The sequence below is a fragment of the Neopelma chrysocephalum genome, unplaced genomic scaffold (assembly GCF_003984885.1).
Source record: "Neopelma chrysocephalum unplaced genomic scaffold, ASM398488v2 Primary Assembly neopelma1_104966, whole genome shotgun sequence".
NCBI classification, from domain to species: Eukaryota; Metazoa; Chordata; class Aves; order Passeriformes; family Pipridae; genus Neopelma; species Neopelma chrysocephalum.
In genome coordinates, this window is record NW_020927295.1 from 1 (window position 1) to 20,111 (window position 20,111).

Below are 20,111 nucleotides of genomic sequence, written 5' to 3' on the forward strand. Positions count from 1 at the left end.
CGGGGTCGAGGCCGTGCCCGGTGCTGTGCCGGGTCCGTGCCGTGCCGGGGCGGGGTCGGGGCCGTGCCCGCTGCTGTGCCGGGTCCGTGCCGTGCCGGGGCGGGGTCGGGGCTGGGGCCGTGCGGGGCCGGGCGGGCGCGGGGAGGGCTCAGCGGCGGCGCCTGCGCGGGGCCGTCGCGGAGCTCCGCGAAGTTCCGCGGGGCCCGGGGAAGTTTGGGCTCGGCTCGGCTCGGCCCCGGCCATGGCCTTCCGCCGGCGGGCCAAGAGCCACCCGCTCTTCAGCCAGGAGTTCCTCATCCACAACCACGCCGACATCGGCTTCTGCCTGGTGCTCAGCGTCCTCATCGCCCTCATGTTCGAGGTGAGAGCCCCCCCTCCATCCGCATCCCCCTTCCCCGCCGGGGCCGGCTGTGTGTGTGTCCCCACCCCGTGGACCAGGTCACCCCCGTCGTTCTGCACGGGGTGTCCCCCCCCGGGGCTGTCTCGGCTCAGGGGGGTCCGCACTCCGACCAGGAGCCCCCATCCCGCTTGGGGAGGGGGCTCTGCGATGCGGGACCCCTCCGTCTGGGGGGGCACAGCGCCGCCCCATTCATTCCCCGTCTCTCACCCACCACCAGAGAGGTGTGTGTCCCACAAATTCCTTTGGGGACCCAGCCTGGTACTGACTTTTGGAGTGGCACATCCTTCTTCCCCTGCTCCAGCCCTGCCCGGGGTCCCTGGTTTGGGAAGGGGCAGCACAGGGGATGTCAAACCCCCTTCTCCAAACCCACCCCTGCTGCTGGGATGCCCCAAGCACTGAGGTGGGGTGCATCAGCCTCACACAGAGAGAAACCAAGCCCTGGCTGATATTCCCAGCTCTTGGAAGTGGGAAGAATTTTTTTTTTGCCTTTTTTTTCCCCCATTTTTTCTTCTTCTTTAACATTACCCCTTTTCCAGGTATTTTCTCCGCAGCCAGCGCCGTGGGACGAGCACCGGGGGCTCCTGGGCCTCGGGCAGGACACCAGCGGCTCCCTGGCCTTTCCTCATCCTGGCCATCCCACCTTGGGCCATGAGAAGGCATCCCCGCTCCTCCATGGGATACCTTCACCCGGAGCCCCCCCGGGAATGCCGCTGCCCCGCCAGCGCCATGCCCGGAATGCCGCTCTCCCCCTGCTCCGGCTCCTTCCCTCCCAGCTTGCTTTTTTCCCTTCCCTCTTCTCGGTGAGGAGACGGGAGCGCTGGAGGCCGTGTGGCTTCTCTTGGCTCCGGGCACCCACGGCCGAGGCTGCGAGCCCGTGGTCAGCGGCACAGCCGGGCCGGACCCCCCCCCTTCCCCCGCTGAACCCTCCCCTCCAGCGCAGTGCCACGTTTCAAAGCAAATCCGGATGGGAAAGGGGTGGCCGGGGGGCCTGGCGGAGGAGGAAAGGCTCCTTCTTGCAGCAAATCGCAGGAGGAGGAAATCCATTTCCTTAATTCCCTCCCGCTGGAGCCCCCCTTGCTTTTCTCTCCCCCCCCCCCTCCCCCCCCCCCCCTTTTTTTTTTTTTGCTGCGAATGCTTTGAATGAGCGAGTGGCTTCCAGCACTCAAACCCCCTTTCGATGTGGTTGTGCATATATATATATATATTTATTTAAGGGTTTCAAAACTAGCCCAAGAGGGCCAGCTGCATTCCACAGCCACATGCAAATGCTTACAAAGTTGGGCTGCAAGTTTCATTGTGGTACTTTAAAAAGAAAAAAGTCGGTGAGGTCTCATCTCTATCTCAGGGTTTCTCCCTGCAGGTGGTTTTTTCGGGATGCTGGTGCCTGTGGCTGCCTATCAGGAACCCCGTCCTGGAGAGTTGGTAGCTGGGCTTGGGAGTGATTTTGGTTGACGTGATGCTCTGAGGATGGTTTGAAATGTGATGAACCCCCCTGTGGAGATGCCAGCAGGGAGGAGTTTGTGGTGTTCCTGATTTTTTTAGTGTCTTTTAATTAAACCTCCCTGGGATGCTGAAGGCAGCAGTTTGCTGCTCTCCCCGCAGACCTCAGGGAGACGGTGCTTGCCGTGCTGGGGTGGGTTCCAGTGCTCCCTGTGCACTGCCTGGCTGCATCCCTGCCTGGCATCATCACACAATCACAGAACCATGGAATATGCTGAGTTGGAAGGGACCCATCAGGATCATTTTGTCCAACTCCTGGCCCTGCACAGCACACCCCAAGAATCACACCATGGGCCTGAGCATGGGGTTTGAGACAGCTCTTGATCCTTGTGGGTATTTTATTTTATTTTATTTTTATGGTTATTTCTCCTGCTTTCTTTTCCTCTGGAGGAGAAATCAGGCTCTGCTCTTCCCCAGCCCTCTAAACCATCCATGCCCATTTGTGCCACCCCTCTGTGGTGACTTTTGGTGGCAGCTCAGATATTTCTGCCTTTTGACACCTTTTCATCTCCTCCTTTGCCATGGTGAGGAGGACACGTCGCTCTCCCTTCTCCTCCTTTCATCCCTGCTTCCCACCCCACAGCCGGGCTTCCACCTTCCTGATGCTGGTGGCCACAGCCAGGCTCAGGCTCAGCGGAAGCGGCCGAATCCTGCTCACAATAGGCCGTTTCCTGCAGGGGAGGTTTCTTTGGGAAGACACAAATAAGATTTTTAACCTTTTCCCAGGCATCCCCCAGGAGCTGAGCGCTTCCTTGCTCCAGCACCCTGCTCAGGATGATGCTGGAGGGCTGATGGATGTCTCCCTTTCCCCAAGCAAGGTGCACCCTGAGTATCCTTTTGGGTGCCCAACCTTTCCCCTCCAAACAGATTCACCAACCTGGGAATTCCTCCACAGCAGGGAGCTGTGGGACATGATGGGATTTGGGGGCACAAAGTGTGGCATGAGGCTGCTCACCGATGTTACAGGTGTGTTGGATTTGATTATTCCAGTGTTTTACATGATCATAGCATTGCTCAGAGAGGGAAATCCCAGGCTTGGAGGGGGTTTCCCTAAAAAGAGCTGTCCAGAGCTTGGCACTATGCAGTGTTTTTCATTCCCAGCCTGCCTTAAGCCTTCAGGGTGTGAAACGCACCTGGTTTGTGTCTGTGTGGTGCCAGGGAGGGATTTTGCCACGTGTGTGTGTGGCTGCTGGAGCACGGAAAGAAAAGCCTCCTCTTTTTTTGTTTTTTTTTGGTAAAAAGCTATTTTAAGTGATAGAAACGCGAAACAGGTGCTTCCCATCCTCCTGCAGAAATTGCTTTGCATGTATTTTTCCACCCTGCTTTGCAGAAAAATGAAGCCAAGGCCAGGCTGGGTTTAACCTGCAGCTGGCTGGTGACCTGTGTCCTGTCTGGGGTGGGTCAATCAGTGGGTTGAGTTTGCGGAAGACCTCACTGATTTTGGGCAAGTTCCTGTGTTAGATGGGGGCTGCTGCCGCAATCTCTAAAATGGGGAAACTAAGGCTCAGTTTTATGCGTGGGGTGATGATAAGAAAGTGATAATAGAGTTAAAACCCATTGTTTTATAAGAGTTGCCGTGGCCTTGCTGGGCTTTCCCCTGTGAGCAGAGTGTGAGTCACGGGCTCCCAAACTCTGGGTTGTGACACTGTCAAGCGAAGGCGGCTGACGAATGAGCTGCTATTTCCAGGCTTCCTGCTAAATATACTTCCCCCTTCCCGGTCCCCTCCGTAGTACTCTAAAAAATTAAGGCCTTTCTCCTTGCTAATACGGGAAAAAAAACCGTGTTTCTGCCTCCCCTGGTCGTTTCCAGATGTGGGAGCTGAGGCCATGCGGGCGGCATTAAGGGCTGAATAGTTGGGGAAGAGGGGGAAAAAGGGGGGAAAAAAGGCAGAACTTAGGTTTAGTTTTAAAAAAGGAATAAACAGGAGGGAGTGTGAGGCAGTGAAAATCATGCTGTGCTGAGGGATGAGCGTGTCTGTGGGAGCAGAGGGGCTGCGCCGCCCTCGAAAAGGGTTTTTTGTCACAGCCAGATGTTTACTTTTAAAGGCTTTGGTCCAAAGTTTGGCCTTTAGTTTACATATAGGGCTTGTGTCAATCCATACCGTGGGTCAGCAAGTTTGTCTTTCAAACTCTGACTGGTTGGGGGAAAAATACCCCCACATTGCGAGAGAATCCTTCAGACAGCGTTTTATCTGTAATTAGTTTGAGCTGTTTTTCAAGCCCTGGAAATATTTTCCCAGCTCTGACTGCAGAAACTCCCCCAGCCTCCCCCACCAGAGGTTTGGAGCTGCTTCCTTCCTGCAAAGTGATTTTAATTCAAGGAGGACCGTGGGGCAGGCAGAGTGCCTGGGGGCTCCTGGCTGGGGTAGAGACAGCAACTGCAAATCCCACTGGGATGAGGCTTTCGAGAAGGGAAACAGGTTTTATAGAATCCCAGAATGGTTTGAGTTGGAAGGGACCTTAAAGATCATTTCATTCCATCCCCTGCCATGGGCAGGAGCACCTTCCACTATCTCAGGTTGCTCCAAGCCCCATCCAACCTGGCCTTGAACACTTCCAGGGATGGAGTGTCCACGACCACTCTGGGCAAGCTGTTCCCCGAGTTCATAGAGTGCCTGGTACCCCTCTGTGAAGGATGCTCAAAAATTATCCCTCTTTCCTGAACATATTGGTGTTTAGTTGCAGCAGGTAGATTTTGGGAGAGGTGCTAAACTGCCTGGATGCACGTGGTTAGATCCCTTTATTAAAAGCCACGTGCTTATCTGCACAAGTGTAATTGGGATTTGGGTTTGGACCCTTGGAGCCTTTTGTGGCAGGGAAAAAACAGCATTTTTTAAATTGCTGGATGGGGCTTGGAACAACCTGGTCTAGTGGAAGGTGTCCCTGCCAATGGCAGGGGGTTGGAACAAGACGATCTTTAAGGTCCCTTCCAAACCAAGCTGTTCTGTGATTCTAAAAAAGAGTAGGAGGAGCTTTGCTGCTCTGTATTAAACAGCAATTGCCAGGATGGTGGGTGTTTGGATTTTTCCAGTCACCACATTATCAGGAGTAGATGCCTAGTGGTAGATAGTAGATGCATAGTAAATAAAGATGCATAGTGTAGTAGTGCTGGGATTGTTTGGCTTTATCCATTGCTCTGCCATCAAGGGCTGTGAGGTGGATGTGCTGGTTTGATTTTTAGCCATGAGAAACAGCCTCATCCCTGTCCTGAGCATCGCGGGAAACTCTGGTCTTGATGGACACGTGGACTTTTGCGTCTTCACCATCCGTCTGCCCTTTGGTTCTCACATCAGTGGCTTTAACCACCAGAAACCCACTCACTGCTGAGGATACTGTTCCCTCTGCATGGCTGTAGAGAGCTCCCAGGATGACTGCTTCCCAAATTTGCCTGGTTCAGGCACATAGAATCATAGAACTATTAAGGTAGGAAAAGGCCTCTGAGTTCATCATGTCTAACCCAGCTCTGCTAAGCCCATCACTAACCCATATCCCCACTCACCACATCCCTCATGCAAGGCAGGATGAGGAGCATCTCCCTCTGCATAGAGATGCCCTTAATGCCGGGCAAGGAGTGGATGAGGAGTGTATGAGGAAGGTACAGCCTTTCCTACGTGGTCCCTGTTCTGTGCGTCCCATGGAGACAAACCCCTCTCCCACCCTATAAAAAGTTGTGCAGGGGAAGGTTTAGGGATTTTAATAGCCAGTTGGATATTGGGAAAAATGTCTTCACTGAAAGGGTGCTCAGGCATTGGAACAGGCTGCCTGGGACAGTGGTGGAATCACCATCCCTGAAGTGTTCAGAAAACATGTAGATGTGACACTTGTGGACATGGGTTAGTGGTGGGCTTGGCAGTGCTGAGTTCATGGTTGGACTCAGTGATCTTAGAGGGCTTTTCCAACCTAAATTATTCTATGATTCTATGAATTCCCCTTCTGCCAGCAGCAGTTTAGTGGCAGCTCTGGCTCTTCTCCTGCCCTGCAGGGCAGGAGCGTGCCTGGCACTTCCTTTCCCATACCAGCATCTTGTTTCAGAACAAACAGGCAGCGAACGTCTTGTGCCTCTGAATAATCCTCATGTTGCTCTTCCCGTTCCAAACTTCTGCTTTCTCTGGCTGCCTGTGAAATGCTCAATGCAATCCCTAAAGCTTTGCCATCCCTGGTGCTCGTTGCTCCTTCCTAAGCCAAGGAAACCTGGTTTCCTCCCTTGCAGGGGAGCTGGAGGTGCCATTGCTGGAGGTCACGGTTCTGGTGTTCCCTGTTTTCCAGGAGGCTTAAGCTGCTCCGTGGTGTGCCTGGCACTATACACCACTCAGGGCTGTGTAGCAATGGGTGCACTATGGGTGCTCCCAGTTGATATAGTGGATGGGATACTGAGGGGGTTATGTGGGAGTTTGGAGCTTGATGTTCACTTGCTGGAGCTCAGCCATGACCTTGGTCAAGTCCCCTGTCCCTCTGTGCCCACTGGCAAGGGGCATGTGGTGAGAAACATCAACAAGATGCAGGTCCCCCCATGGATGTGCAGCATGTCCCTCACCTTCCAGAGGGAGGAATGTACCAGTGTCCTGCTCAGGGTGGTTCATCTCATGTGTTTCATGCTCCATCTGCTGCTAGAAGCAATGACTGTCTGAACCAAGATGTCCTTGCAGTGATGCCTGGAGGGGAAGGCTCCCTGTCCAGGTGTGTGTTTCATAGTCAGTGTGAACACTTCCCAACTGGTTGCAGGAGAAGGAAATGCCTTTGGTGCCTTAGAGGAGACCTTCCCTCCATGTAAACTCTGTAAGATGGGAAGGTTGGATGCCTGGAGTTCGTATTTGGCCGCTGTAGCACTTTAGTGAGTGGCTGCAGGAGCAGCTGCAGGTTTGCCTGGGCTCCCCCATCTGTCAAACGGAGCAGACAGGCAGTTTGTCCTTGGAAACTGGTCCATCAGGAGCCTGCCTGTGTCCAGGATGTTATATTTGTCTTTGGCAGTAAAATATTTTAATTAGACTTCAGAAAACAACCCACTACCCCTCTGTAATGAAAGGTGAGGGGGTGCAAAGGTGACCTCTGAAGCTGCTGGTGGTCTTCAGCCTATAGGAAGCAAAGGCAGGTGTGGAGATGGGACAAAGCATTGCTTGATGCTGGAGTGGATGGATGAAACCTTCCTACCAGGCCCTCTAGAAAAAAAGATTAGGAGAGTCCTTGCAAACTGTGTTGGGGCTGAGCACCATGCTGGCTTTTCTTCCCACTCCAGAGATACTCCAGGGTCATTTTCTTGGACTCACAAGTCTGGCCTATGGCCCCTCCAGCAGGTTAGGAGGCTTCATCTGTAGATGATGTCTTCTTTCCAGCTGTGTATAGCTCTGGATGTCAGCCAGGTCCTTGGGTAGCTGTAAATCCTTCAGTGCCTGCTGCCGTCAGCACTTCCATGACACGTCCACCCGTCCCCGCAGCATCGCGGCCACCGCTGGCTCTGTGTGTTTATATCATACCCTTTACCAGCTCGTGACGGGGTTTGGATGTGAAGTCCAGGTCCTGGATGTGCTGTACCGCTCTGGGATGAAGCAACTTGGCTTTCCTGGCCAGCAAGGTCTGTAAGAGCCAGCAGTGTCTCCTTAAGCCAGCTGAAAGCCGGGCGATGCACTTTTTCCATCCCCACCCCAGACTCTGCCCGTGGTCTCCATATCCTGCAGCAGAGCTTTTCTTGCATCTACTCCTCCACAAACAGAGCGCAACATGTGGGATTTCCTTTTTTTTAAGTGGGAAAAAAAAATTAAATCCCCAAACATCCTGAAAAGACACTGTGGAGTTTTCTGTCCCTCGCCTGTGCCAGCGGAGCGGAGCCACTGGCCGGTTGCTCAATGCTCATGGAGGCAGAATGGGAACGGTTGGCAAAGGCCCTGTGTCCCCCCCCCACAAGCTGTGGAGCAATTTCCAGCTGGGATTTTAATAGCCTGCAGCTCTGGAACGGTGGTAGCTACGTCTGTGTGAAATGCAGCTCATCTCCATCGGTGTTGGACTGGCATGGGATTTTTTGGGGCTGGTTGTGTATGAAGGTGGGTGCTTGCAAAGCGTTGGAGGGGTTGGCTGGGAGCCCTTGGAAAGGTAAAAATTTGGTGACCTGCTGGCACTGTGGGGTTGGATGGGACGAAGACACGTTTGCTGTCAGATGTTTGTGCACTGAGCTGTGGCCCCAGGCTCGAGGGTGTGTTGGTCTCAGAGGTGCAGCTTTGGGGCATCCTGTGGATGCACTGGGGTGGAATGCTGTGCCCCATTCCCACAAACCCTCCTGCTTCATTGCTGGGAAGGATCATTCCCTTGAATTAAAAGCAATTTAGACAGGACCAGAGAGAACAGCATGAAGCTGTTTCTGGAGAGGTTTAGGCTGGATATCAGGAGAAAGTTCTTCCCCTAGAGGGTGGTTGGGCACTGAACAGGCTCCCCAGGGAAGTGGTCATGGCCCCAAGGCTGCAGAGCTCAAGGAGCGTTTGGGCAACACTCTCAGGGACATGGTGGGATTCTGGGGGTGTCCTGTGCAAGGCCAGGAGTTAGACTTCAGTGATCCTTGTGGGTCCCTTCCAGCTCAAGTTATTCCATGATTCTATTCTATGATTCAATAAATGAAGAGTGAGCAGCACAGCCCTGGTTTGCAGGGTCCCTGATATGTCATCCCAGGCTTTTTTATTCCTGTTTTGTACATGCATCTGGAATCTTGTGGGTAACTAGTGTGAGATTCAGCTTGTCTGTCAAAGCTACTTTTCCCCTGCCCTGTTGGACCTTCATGGGTGCCTGCACAGACTCTAGAGGGGTCCAGCCTCACCAAGTGGAGGAGTCTCCACAAATACGTGGAGCTAAATCCATGTGTAGCCAGTTCAGAGTTTCTCATGTGCGGGTGCTGCCATCCCTACCCAGGCTGGATTCCCAGTGTGGCTGTGCAAGTGGATGGGAATGAGGGCTAGTTTTAATTAATGCAAATAGCCAGTTGGGTCAGTTCCCAGTGTCCCTTGAGCAGCAGGTCACGTATGAGGATGGTCCACGCTCCTGGAGAGATGCTCATCCCTGAGGGGAACCAAGAGGCTTCCCCTGTCAGGTTGGCTCATGGCTTTTCCAGCTGTGTTGTTCTTCCGGGTTTCTCCCTCCTTTATACCTCTCTTTCTCCTTCCCAAATCCCAAGTCTCTGTTGGCAAACCACTTCTCTTGCAATCTCCTTGCTGAAAGATGTTTCTGCGAGTGAAGCAGGTGCTTGTACATCTCCCTGGACAATTTACCTTTCCCTTTGTGGTAGGAAAAGAGAGTAAATGGTGGCAGAGGAATGGAATCAACAACTGTTTTGCTTTTTTTCCCTTCTGTGTGTCTTTTACAGGTCACAGCCAAGACTGCCTTCCTGTTCATCTTACCTCAGTACAACGTTAGTGTGCCTACAGCAGGTAAGAGATGCCTCTGCTCCAGACACCCCAAGGGGAGGATTGAGTCGTGGTCTGTCCCAAATCCTCTTTGCCAGCTGGCCCGGGCTCACCCTGTACTGATCACACTGCCCAGGCTCTTGTCTGGTGGTGAAGGAGATGTTAACAATAAGATATTTTGCGAAGAAGCAAAGTTTGAGCAGCTCAGAGCACTCTGATCATGTCTGCCAGCCCTCATGCTGCCAGGGTTGGGAAGAAATGCTTTCCAGGGGGTTTTGGGGCTTCCTCTGTGTTTCTGCCATGGCCAGGCTGCTCTATGCTCCCTGCAGGGTGAGGATCCTGCTCCAAGCCTGGTCAGGCAGGATCAAACTGCCTGATTGCATGCCTGGAGTACCTCCATGTCCTGCTGGGGAGCGGGAGGGGTTTACCTCTTTGCTAAGCAGTAGGGGCTACACAATTGTTCCTGCCTTGCTGATTTTTGGAGGGATGGAACAAGGTGAATGTGTGGAGGTGCACAGGACAAGGCAGGTTATGGGCCTGGTTCACGTTTGATTTGAGGAGGCTCTGAGGTGGTGCAGCTCTGAACCAAACAGACCAGAGGATGTGCCCCAGCTGCCAGCCAGGAGGCAGCTGGAGGCTCAGCCCCTGTTCATATTTTGGCTGCTGGTTGCTACCTTCCTGGCTCAGAGCCCCCCTGGATCTGGCAGTGATCTGGGCACTGGCGTGGAGACAGCAGGAGGTGGTTTGGGTAAAGCCCGAGCTCAGGATGAGCCAAACGCCTGGGGCACAGAGCCTGGCTTGGTGGCAGAAAACTGCAGTTAATTGGAAGTGTTTGAGTAATCATCCAAAGAAAGAGCAGGGTGTTGGGATTAGTGGGACTACAGTGAGGCAGACATGCGGAAGATAAAAGCTCTGCCCTTAAAATCTTTGAACGTTAGGGCTGAAGAAGTCATCCAGCTCCCAGATTAAATTGGTCTGTGCTCCCCTATGGCACAGTCCAGACAACTTCCTGCTGGTTTTTAAGGGATTTATTCTTTCCTGATGCCAGAAAACTCAGGGAGGGCACAGAAACACCTCACCAGAGCCAGGTAATGGGGCTTCAGTGTAGACTATGAGGTGGCTGAGGCCTTGGGGAGAGAGACCTTGCTGCAGCAGCTTGTTTGGAGGAAGGGTTATTGCTCATCTGAATTTTTCCAAGGCTGTTTCACATCCCTCACAGCTCCTGCTAGAGCAGCTTCTGAGAGAGGGGAGACGAGGCAGAGTGGTTGCACATGTGCATGATATTATTTTCTTGGGACCTGCAATTCAATCTTTTGCCTTGCTCTGGGATACAGGCACCATGTTTACCTCTGGGCTTGCACAGCACCCAGCCGGGCTTCTAAGGACAGGGTAATTTCATATCCTTTGCCAGATGTTTTCATAAATCCTGTTCAAATCTTAAAAATCTGAACTAAAGCTTTGCTCAAGGGTAAACAGGGCTGGTGACAAGATGCTTTCTGCAGCGCACCACAAGGACAGCAGCTTTCCTAAATCTGCTTCTTCTCCATAAGCTGCAGGGCTGCAAATAGTCACCTTAATGCAGCTGTCTGGGGTATTTTGGGTGCCGTTGGGTCTCCCATTGCTCCAGAAGAGCATGGCCTCCCGTGGGTCCTATTTCTCATCCTCCATCCCCTTGCTGCTATCTCAGATCTCTTAATAGCACAAGGCATCTGCATTTCGGCAGCTGAATCCTGCTCCAGCAGCTTTCAGGGATGAGTGGAAGAGACTGGGTGCTAGATTATAACTGAGGGGGTGGAAATGCCATCCTGAGCCCTGCTGTTCTCAGTGGGGCATCCCTGATCCCATCACCTGCTTCAGCCTTCCATGTCTTCATCCTGGCAGGCTGATAAATTCCTGCCTCCATACCCAAGCTGTCCCCAGCCCCTCATCTCTGGCAGGGGAAGCTTGAGGCCTCCTGAGTGTCTCCTCCCTTGAGGTGTGTAACTATTGGAGGAGAAACCACCCACCTCTGCCATGAACTAACCCTGGATGGAGCCCTGGCACAGTAATGACCTCTCTCTGGTGTCCCCATATTGGGAATAACCCCCCTGCCCCACTAACCCTTAAACCCTCACCTGGAAATCATTTGGGTCATGGGGATTTGCCCCACTGTTTGGTGTTTTGCAGATGGGGAGCTGGTCCAGTATCACTATGGGCTGAAGGATCTGGTCACCATCCTCTTCTACATCTTCATCGCCATCATCCTGCACGCGGTGGTGCAGGAATACGCCCTGGACGTGAGTGCCATTCCATGTCTTGAGCCACCAAAATACCTCAAATCCCATGGTGCTGCTGCAGTTAAATGCTGTTCTGGGGGTTAAGGATTATGAGTGAGCCTTCACCTCTGGAGGCTGCTTGGGATGAGGAGGAGAGAGGGTTGATGACCCGGCGGCTCATCTTTTCTTGGTTTTTTCTCTCTTCCTCTGCTCCTTCCCAGAAAATCAACAGGCGTCTGCATCTCTCCAAGGTCAAACACAGCAAGTTCAATGAGTCAGGGCAGCTGGTTGCCTTCCACCTCACCTCTGTGATCTGGTGCTTGTACGTCGTGGTGACGGTAAGGCACGGGAATGGCTGGGATTTTGGTTGCCAAGGGGGAATTCGGGGTTTCTGGAGCACAAAATCCCACTGGCAGCAGAGTCCCCAGCCAGCCCCTGGGCCAAAACGGGCACATTTCAGCAAGTTTAGTTTTCAAGTGTGGTGGATCTTTCCAGCCACTGAGTGAGGGCAGTTTTGGGAGATCCTTCTTCTGCACTGTGCAAGGCATAAGCTAATGGGATGTGAGATGTTTTTGGAGCTGGTCCTCAGAAATCCTGCCTGGTCTCATCATCTCCATCTGCTGCTCCGGATCATCTTTCTCAGATTCTTATTTTCCTCTTTATTTACATTCAGTTCTTTGAGGTTTTTGGATGCCTTTTGCAGGGTTGTGGGGCTAATGGGCAGATTTTTGGGATCCCTCTTTGTGGTCCCTTTCCTGGCAAGCTGACAGTGAGGGGATCGCTGAGAACAGGAAAGCCACGCTGTTCCTTGGGTGCATTGGGAATGTGTCAACCCAAAACTGCTGGGAGAAGAAATCCTCCCTCTTTTTGGGGAGGAAGGGGGAGGGAAGAGCAGGTGTTGTGGGAGAGATCTGGCTATTTTGGCAGTGTGAAGTGATGGTGCTTTGCTGCCTGCAGCCATTGGGGTCCAGCTGGGGATGGATCCCCTTTCCACTGCTTGGAGGGTCCTACCAGCTCCCCTTAGAGTACCCCTTTCAAGGCCAGCATTTCAGAGGTCTGCTGGCACTGCCTCTGTCCTGTTGGGCTCTGAGGAGGGAAACACTGGTAACACAGTTGATGCTGCTGGTTTTGGGCTCCCCTTTCCCAGTGCCAGACCTGTCCCTCACCAGCTGCGGGGCCGGAGCCTCCTCCTTGCTGTTATGTGCTCCCCAAACACCCCGTGTGCTCCAAGCAGGTCGCCCTTCACAGCACTTGCACTTCCCCTGGCTTCCCCCAGCTGAAAAAAGGGCTTAGGGCAGACAGGGCGTGGATGATGGTGACTTGACAGGACATGTTTCCCATGCCAACACCTCCTTCCAAAGCCCAGTGCAACATCCCCGTGGCAGGAGCAAGAGGGGAGCCACATCCTGTAACCCGCCTGCAAGCATAAGTTAAGAGGTGGAAAATTAAACTGTCCAAGGCATAATAAATTGGTTCTGTAGGTGTTTTCTGTTCCCCTTTCTCATCAGTAGTACTTCTGGTTGCTTAAGTGATACTTGGTTGCACAGACCGGTGAGGGAGAAGCCCCACAGACCATGCACAGTTACAGGCATCTCACCCCCACACCTCCAGAACATCCTGTCCTGAACCTGGGAACATCTGTGCAACTAAGCAAGGAACCTTCAGCCCCCAAACACAGGGCCTGGAGAGATTTTATAGGGTTACTAGAGACCTGCAAACGTGTCTGAGCTTTGGCAAGCTCAGCCTTGGCTCTCGCAGGGGACACGTTTTTTTCTGCAGGCTGAGTGTCATCCCCAGTTCCTTGTTTCACTGTAACATCAGCCCACCCTGTCATAACCTGATTATTTTGCTGAAGCCTTGCATCTCTTCTCTTTCTCAGGAAGGATACGTATCAAACCCCCGGAGTCTGTGGGAAAACTACCCGCATGTTTATCTTCCGTAAGCACTTGTGAGGGTATTTTGTTCTGGGGCTGACCACTTCCTTCCTCTCCACGGTTTTCCCTGTGGCTGGGAGAGGGGTGCTGACACCACAGCACCCTTTGCATGCACCCTGCTGCAAGGATGCTGCAGTGAGGTTATGAGGAATGGTGGATATCTCATTTGTGAGCCTGGGGAGGGTGTTCCAGAGGGTTTCCCCCATGAGAAAGGTCCTGTGGCCCCCATTACTCATCCTGGCTGTTTCCTGCATCACCTCGGGCAAGTCTCTTTGCTGTTTATTTTTCACAGTAGGAATGAAGTGGGGGATAACCCTCCCCTTTTGGGAGGGTTTTACAAAAGTGAGATTTGCTGAGGGCATGGAAACCACAGCAGGAGCATCTGGATAAACTCCAGGTGTGGCTGTCTTGGCTCAACAAATAATTTCAGCCCAGAAATGATGCCTCCTGAATCCTGTGGCTTCAAAGCAGTGGAGGGATTGCCCAATGCTGCCCTGCCACCCAGGTCCTTGGGGTCCTGCCATGCCCTTGGTTGGCTCTCATGGATCATCCCTGCATTTCAGGTTCCAGGTGAAGTTTTTCTACCTGTGCCAGCTGGCGTACTGGCTGCACGCCCTGCCGGAGCTCTACTTCCAAAAAGTTCGCAAGGTGAGAGCCAGGTGGGCAAACAGGGGACCCCACACGCTGGGTTTTGGGAGAGGGAGTTTTGGGAGAGGGCAGGTGAAGAGGGTTGAGAGGTTGACATGGCTCTCTGCCCTGCCAGGAGGAGATCCCCCGCCAACTGCGCTGCATCGCACTCTACCTGGTGCACATCGCCGGCGCCTACCTGCTCAAGTGAGTCACCTCCCTCAGCACCACATCCTGCTCCAGGAATGGGGCTGAGCAGCTCCTTTTGCAGTGGGAGTCACCTGGGAATCCTCAGTGGGGTGGGAGGCTTAAAGGGAATAAAGTGGAGTGTTTCAGTGGACAGTGACTTTTTGCACAAGCGGGTAGTGATGGGACAAGGGGGAATGTTTTTAAACTAAAAGAAGAGAGATTTAGGTTAGATATTAGGAAGAAATTCTTCCCTGTGAGGGTGGTGAGGCTCTGTCACAGCTGTGGCTGCTCCATTCCTGGAATTGTTCAAGGCCAGGTTGGATGGGGCTCTCAGCAACCTGGGGTAGTGGAAAGTGTCACTGCCCATGGCAGGGGGTTGGGACTGCATGATCTTTAAGGTCCCTTCCAACACAGATCATTCTATGATAAAAAGCAGAGCAGCCTTGCCAGCAGTTAGGGTTTTGTGTTGGATTCCTACTGGTTTGGGCTGTGCTGATGGTTTGGGGACAGGGATTTCCCCCACTGCAGTTTTACCCCACAGCTGCAGAAAGGCCTGGCTTTAGGCTGGTGCTGCAGCTCAGGAATGGCAGGGGAGAGGCTGTAGCTGGATTGGAAGGATGAAGGTTGACCAGTGATGCTTTTTTCTTCCTCTTCCCTCCTAGTTTAACCCGCTTGGGGCTGATCCTCTTGCTGTTGCAGTACTTGGCTGAGTTCTTCTTCCACATGGCCAGGCTGGTTTACTTCACGGATGAGAACAATGAGAAGCTGTAAGCAGGGGAGCTGCCCAGGGCTTCCACCTCCCCCAGAGCCTGGGAGAGCCACATGGCTTGATCTCAGTGCTGGGAGCTGCTCCTGCCCACAGTTCTGCTTGTCCCTCCCACAGGTTTAATGTCTGGGCTGTCGTGTTCGTGGTCACCAGGCTCTTCACCCTCACCTTGTACATCCTGGTCATTGGCTTTGGGCTGCCACGGGTGGAGAGCCAGGCCCTGGACCCTGAGAGAGGGAACTTTTTCAGCTTCCTCTTCAACCATATCCTTTTCAGGTAGGAATGTCTGCTGTGTCTTCCTTGGCTGTGTTATCTCAAGGTGGGTTCTGCCGAGTTTGGAAGTCACAGAATCACAGAATGGTTTGGGTTGGAGAGGACCTCAAAGCTCATCTCGTTCCAACCCCCTGCTATAGGCAGGGACACCTTCCACTGGACCAAGCTGCTCAGAGCTCCATCCAAATGCCAGTGGGGATCTGATCTTGGTTCCATTTAGGGAAGGTCCTAGTGAGCTGAAGGGGTGTGAAGGAAGCAAGGAGGGGTTTAAAGGCTACGGAGGGGAAAAAAACATCAAATAAAGTGTTCATTGAGTGAAATTATAAAGCATGAGTCTATCCTAGAGAAGGGCTTACAGACTTTCCCTACTGCAACTTTAAGTGCAATAACACAGATGTGGTCAAGGAAAATGCATTTTCCCTTCTGCTTGGACATGTTGACGTGGGAAGCAGAATATAGGATGGGCTCCTCATGCCTTGCAGTCTGTCTGTCAAGACTGGGAGCCTTTCTCAGCCATACAGCAGCTTTGGGTTCAGTTCAGAATTTGCTAGGCCTGGTCATTCCCAAGCTTTTTGAAGCCATGGACTGCTGGCACACATGAGGATTTGGGGAACCTTCTTAGCTCCCTTTCAACCACATCCATCTTTTAGATGTACAGAGAAGTTGGGAATGTCATACCTTGACTGTGCAGAGTGTGGCTTGGGCAGTGCTGGTCGAGATGATCCTGTTGATCCATTCTTGCCCTGAAGTTGTAACAATCAGCAATGCCCCGAGCACCTGAGAGCTTTATGGTGTGGAGGGAAAGGGAGGTGGCTGCTCTTTGCTCGGGGGATGGCAGGAAGGAGAGGTGGTGGCAGCTCTAAGGATGGCACCTGCCACCCGGGGGGCCATTGGCCCCGGTGTGGGTGGAAGGCTGGGTCGGGGGTGGCCTCGCTGCTCTGTTCTCAGCCTGCCTCTTCTCCACCCCTGCCAGAATGAGTGTGCTGCTGTTGGTGTGCCTCTTCCAGGCCTCGGTGATGTGGCGCTTCATCCACTTCCAGCTGCGGCGCTGGAGGGAGTACTGGAACGAGCAGAGCAGTCGGAAGCGAGTTGCCACCACCACCACCGGCACCAAGCAGCAAACCAAGCTGCTCAAGAGGGACTCGGGTGAGTGCTGGGACGGGTGGCACCGTGGGAGGTATCAGTCCTGTGGTTCAGCACCCCCTCAGAGGGTCCCCAGCAGCGTCCTGGCACAGTGGGGGCTTTCCCCATGTCTGTGGGCCAGGCCTGAGAGGGTTAATGGTTTGGCTTGTGCAAGGGACAATTAGGTTGGAAAAGACCTCTGAGGTCATCGAGTCCAACCTATGGATGAACACCACCACGTCAATTAGACCATGGCACTAAGTGCCACGTCCAGGTGTTTCTTGAACACCTCCAGGGATGGGGACTCTGCCACCTCCCTGGGAAGCCCATTCCAATGCTTAATCACCCTTTCTGTGAAGAAATGTCCAACCTGAACCTCCCTTGGCACAGCTTGAGGCTACGTCCTCTTGTCCTGTCACTTGTTCCCTGGGAGTAAGCCCGACCCCCACCTGGCTCCACCATCCTGTCAGGGAGTTGTAGAGGGGGAAAAGGTCACCCCGAGTCTCCTTTTCTCCAGGTTGAACAACCCCAACTCCCTGAGTCGCTCCTCATAGGACTTAACCTCTAGACCCTTCACCAGCTTCATTGCCTTTCATTGCCGTCCCCAGGTTACCATGAAAACGGGGTGGTGAAAGCAGAGAACGGCACCTCACCTCGAACCAAGAAGCTGAAGTCCCCGTAGAAGCCAAGGGTTGTCTCCTGGGGAGGAGAGCGAGATACCAAGACTAAGCAGCCCCTCCTCCTGGTCCTCATGGGCGGCGTCTTGAGTGGCTTGGAAACCAGTCATCTTCCCAAGGTGTCTCTCGCTCTCCTCCCTTCCTCTCTTGCTCTCTTGAACCATTTGCAATAAAACCAAAAAGGTCCCTTTCCCCCGCTCCCTTCCCCTCGTAGGAACCTTTTCCAGCCCTCCTGGTTTTGCCTTCCTCTGTTTGATGGTAAATCAGTGTGCAATTTTGGTTTTTTTCTTTTCTATTTTAGTGTTTGGTTATTTTGGTTAATGGTTACAAATGTGTCGTAGACGGTTCCAAACGATCCTTTTTTCTCCCACAGCATGTTCCTCCCCTCTCTCTTCATGGTGCTTCCCTGAGTCCCTGGGACAGGGCCACGACAGCTTGAAGGCACCAAATGTGTGTTATGGGAACAGGTTCCTGGGGGAGTGTGCTGGGGCTGTGAGATCCTGAGGCCCTGGGGCACTCTCAGGTGAGATGGGGCCAGCGCTTGGCAGGGTGGTGATGCTGCAAAGAGAGACCAGGGTCTGAGGGAGGAACCTCAGCCCTGTCTTGTCTCATGGCGGACCCCTGGTTACGTGGGGCTTTTCTGACCCCTGGTTTTGAGCTAATTTTGGAGAGTTGGGCAGCAGAGAGAGGAGAGAATTTCCTTCTTCATATGGAAGGCCCACCTCCCAGCCTCTGCTTGCCCCAGCTCTTCTGGTACAGCTTGGTCTCTCTTGGCTGCCCTGTGGTTGTTCTGGACCTCCCAGCCCCAAGAGCTGAGCAGCTCTGCAGCTCACAGTGCCTTGTCGTGGGGCAGCACCATCCTCAGGTCCAGGTGAAACCTTGAGTCCTGCCCCGCTCTGAGCGCTGGCCTGGCCCTTTGCCAGCTTGTCTGTGCCTCGTGGACCTGGTGTTCTTGTGGCTCCTGACCGTGTCCAGATGACAAACTGGCTGCTGCAAAGGGTTTTTGCATCAATGGGACTGTGCCCCTCGTGCTGTCACCTCAGCCTTCCTCATCCCTACCGTACCAGTCCAGCCGTGCCATCGGTAGCCACCAGCTTCACTCTTTGTTTCCAAAGGATACAGTGCTTGTATCCACCCAAGGTGCTATCAAATCCAGGGTTTCTTCCAAAAAATCTATCCCCTTCATCCCTTTCCGAGCTGTGAACGAGATGACAGGGAGGGAAGGGGAAGGAAGCCAGGGCTGCAAGGAGCAGCTCACGTTTTAGGAAAAGCCTGACTTGTGACGTGTAGCTGTTGGCAGATGGAGTTGTCTCAAATCTACCTCAGAGGCCATCTGTTGCTGCAGACCACTTTCCCCTCTTGCTCCTGCCCGCTCCCACCTCCTTGTGCTGGCAGGAGCTTTTGTGGAAAGCCAGATCCCACCGGCTTGATCCCTTGCTGCTGAGGAGCAGCATCTGCTTGGGGTTTCGTGGGTCAGTGCCATCTCACTGAACTTCTTTGGGGTGCCACACACCAGGCTGGGTTTGGCAGGTGAGCAGCAGTGGCACCTCTCACCCCACACTCTCCTCCAGGGCAGTCCCTAAGCTGGGCTTTGCTGTTGGTGCCTCTTGTGCAGCAAAGTCGGGCGTAGCTTTAGTTCTGCTTTGCCGCCGCAGGAACAGGCGACTCGTGTGTTCCCTTGGCTGGGCGAGGAGAGAGGGCACAGAGCTGGGGGGAGCTGGGGTGCTCTTCCATAGGCAGTCCAGGATTGATGCTTGGTGTGCCCCTTGCTCAGCCCTTCGGGCAGCTGAGCTCTGGCTCTCTCCCAGTGCAATTCCAGCTTGAGGCTGGCGCAGGTGTTCTTCTCATCAGTTGTGTTTTGAGGAATGGGTGAGAGTTGATTTTCTGCCCCTCTTTGAGCTGAGTTGGGGATTTCCCTGTTTCTGTGGGTGCCTTTTGTCCCTTCCTTCCCCTCTCCTTGTTGGGGATGCACTGGAGGGAGAAAATGTTCAGGGATACGAGGACAATTGGTCAAATTCCTGTTGGTCCTCCATCCTCACGACCTATGAGTGTCAAGCGAGAGAGATTGGCAGGAGAGGGTTTCCCCCTTTCTCGGGGGAGCTGAGGAAGGAGGTTGGAGCAGAGCCCTTGGAGGTATCTTGCAGTTGCTCCTCATTTTGGCTCAGAGACAATGGCAGTACCTGCAGGGCAGCGAGACCAGAGGGGGAAAACAGCTTTATGTTTAGGGAGGACATGGAAAAGGTCTAGTGTGAGAGGTTTTTCCTTTCTCTTCCTCTTCCCCTCCCCAGCCATCCACTGCCACATGCCCTCCAAGAGCGACTGCTGGCCGGGATCTCTCCGGAGCCTCGGCCGGTCCTTTCCGCAGAGCCGGTGCCTCACAGCAGCTGAGCTGTTGGCTCTGTTAACAGGTGACACATAACAGCCCCCCAAAAAGCTGGCTGCTGAATGATTCCTCCTGCCTGCCTGCTTTGCTTCAGGCAGCTTTTCCACTTGCACAATGCTGTCTCTTCGTACAGTAGCTGATGATGCTTTGTATCCCAAGTGCCTTATGTTGTAGCCTCTCTGTACTTTAGCAGTAGCTGAACACCCTCCCTCTTTAGTATGTATGTACAACATATGCTACATTTATGTGGTTTTTTGTTTTCCTTTTGATAGAGCTACCAGGAAAAGGGATAGTTTGTTATGGAAGCATTTCCATGTGTTCTTTCTATCATTTGTTTTTTTTAAACCTATAGGCGATGGGGCTTTTTTTTGCCCTCCCCTATATTTAGTACTCAGAAATCTCAATCCTTCTGTTAGACCCAAACCTGGCAGGTTGGTTTTTTTTTTAGGCTGAGCCTTTGTTGTGAGGCAATATCCACTTTCATCCTGGAGGTTTGCAATCCCCTCTCCATCAGAGGGGCTGCTCCTGTCTCTGTGTTCTAGTCCAAGCACAATCCCTCAGCTGCAAGCCCACAGTAACTGCTTCTGTGTCCGTGTCATTTCT

General features: G+C 53.2%; 1 protein-coding gene across 1 annotated transcript; it reads left to right on the top strand.

The window, feature by feature from the left end:
- The first annotated feature begins 164 nt into the window (after window positions 1-164).
- On the top strand, window positions 165-19,295 carry LOC113962091 (translocating chain-associated membrane protein 2-like). The gene is made up of 11 exons (XM_027672905.1): window positions 165-361; window positions 9,243-9,306; window positions 11,449-11,558; window positions 11,759-11,875; window positions 13,417-13,475; window positions 14,035-14,119; window positions 14,235-14,305; window positions 14,950-15,054; window positions 15,171-15,329; window positions 16,300-16,472; window positions 17,057-19,295. Exons 1-11 carry the CDS (start codon window positions 242-244, stop codon window positions 17,128-17,130), a joined length of 1,137 nt encoding a protein of 378 aa, XP_027528706.1. The 5' UTR covers window positions 165-241; the 3' UTR covers window positions 17,131-19,295.
- The last annotated feature ends 816 nt before the right edge of the window (window positions 19,296-20,111 follow it).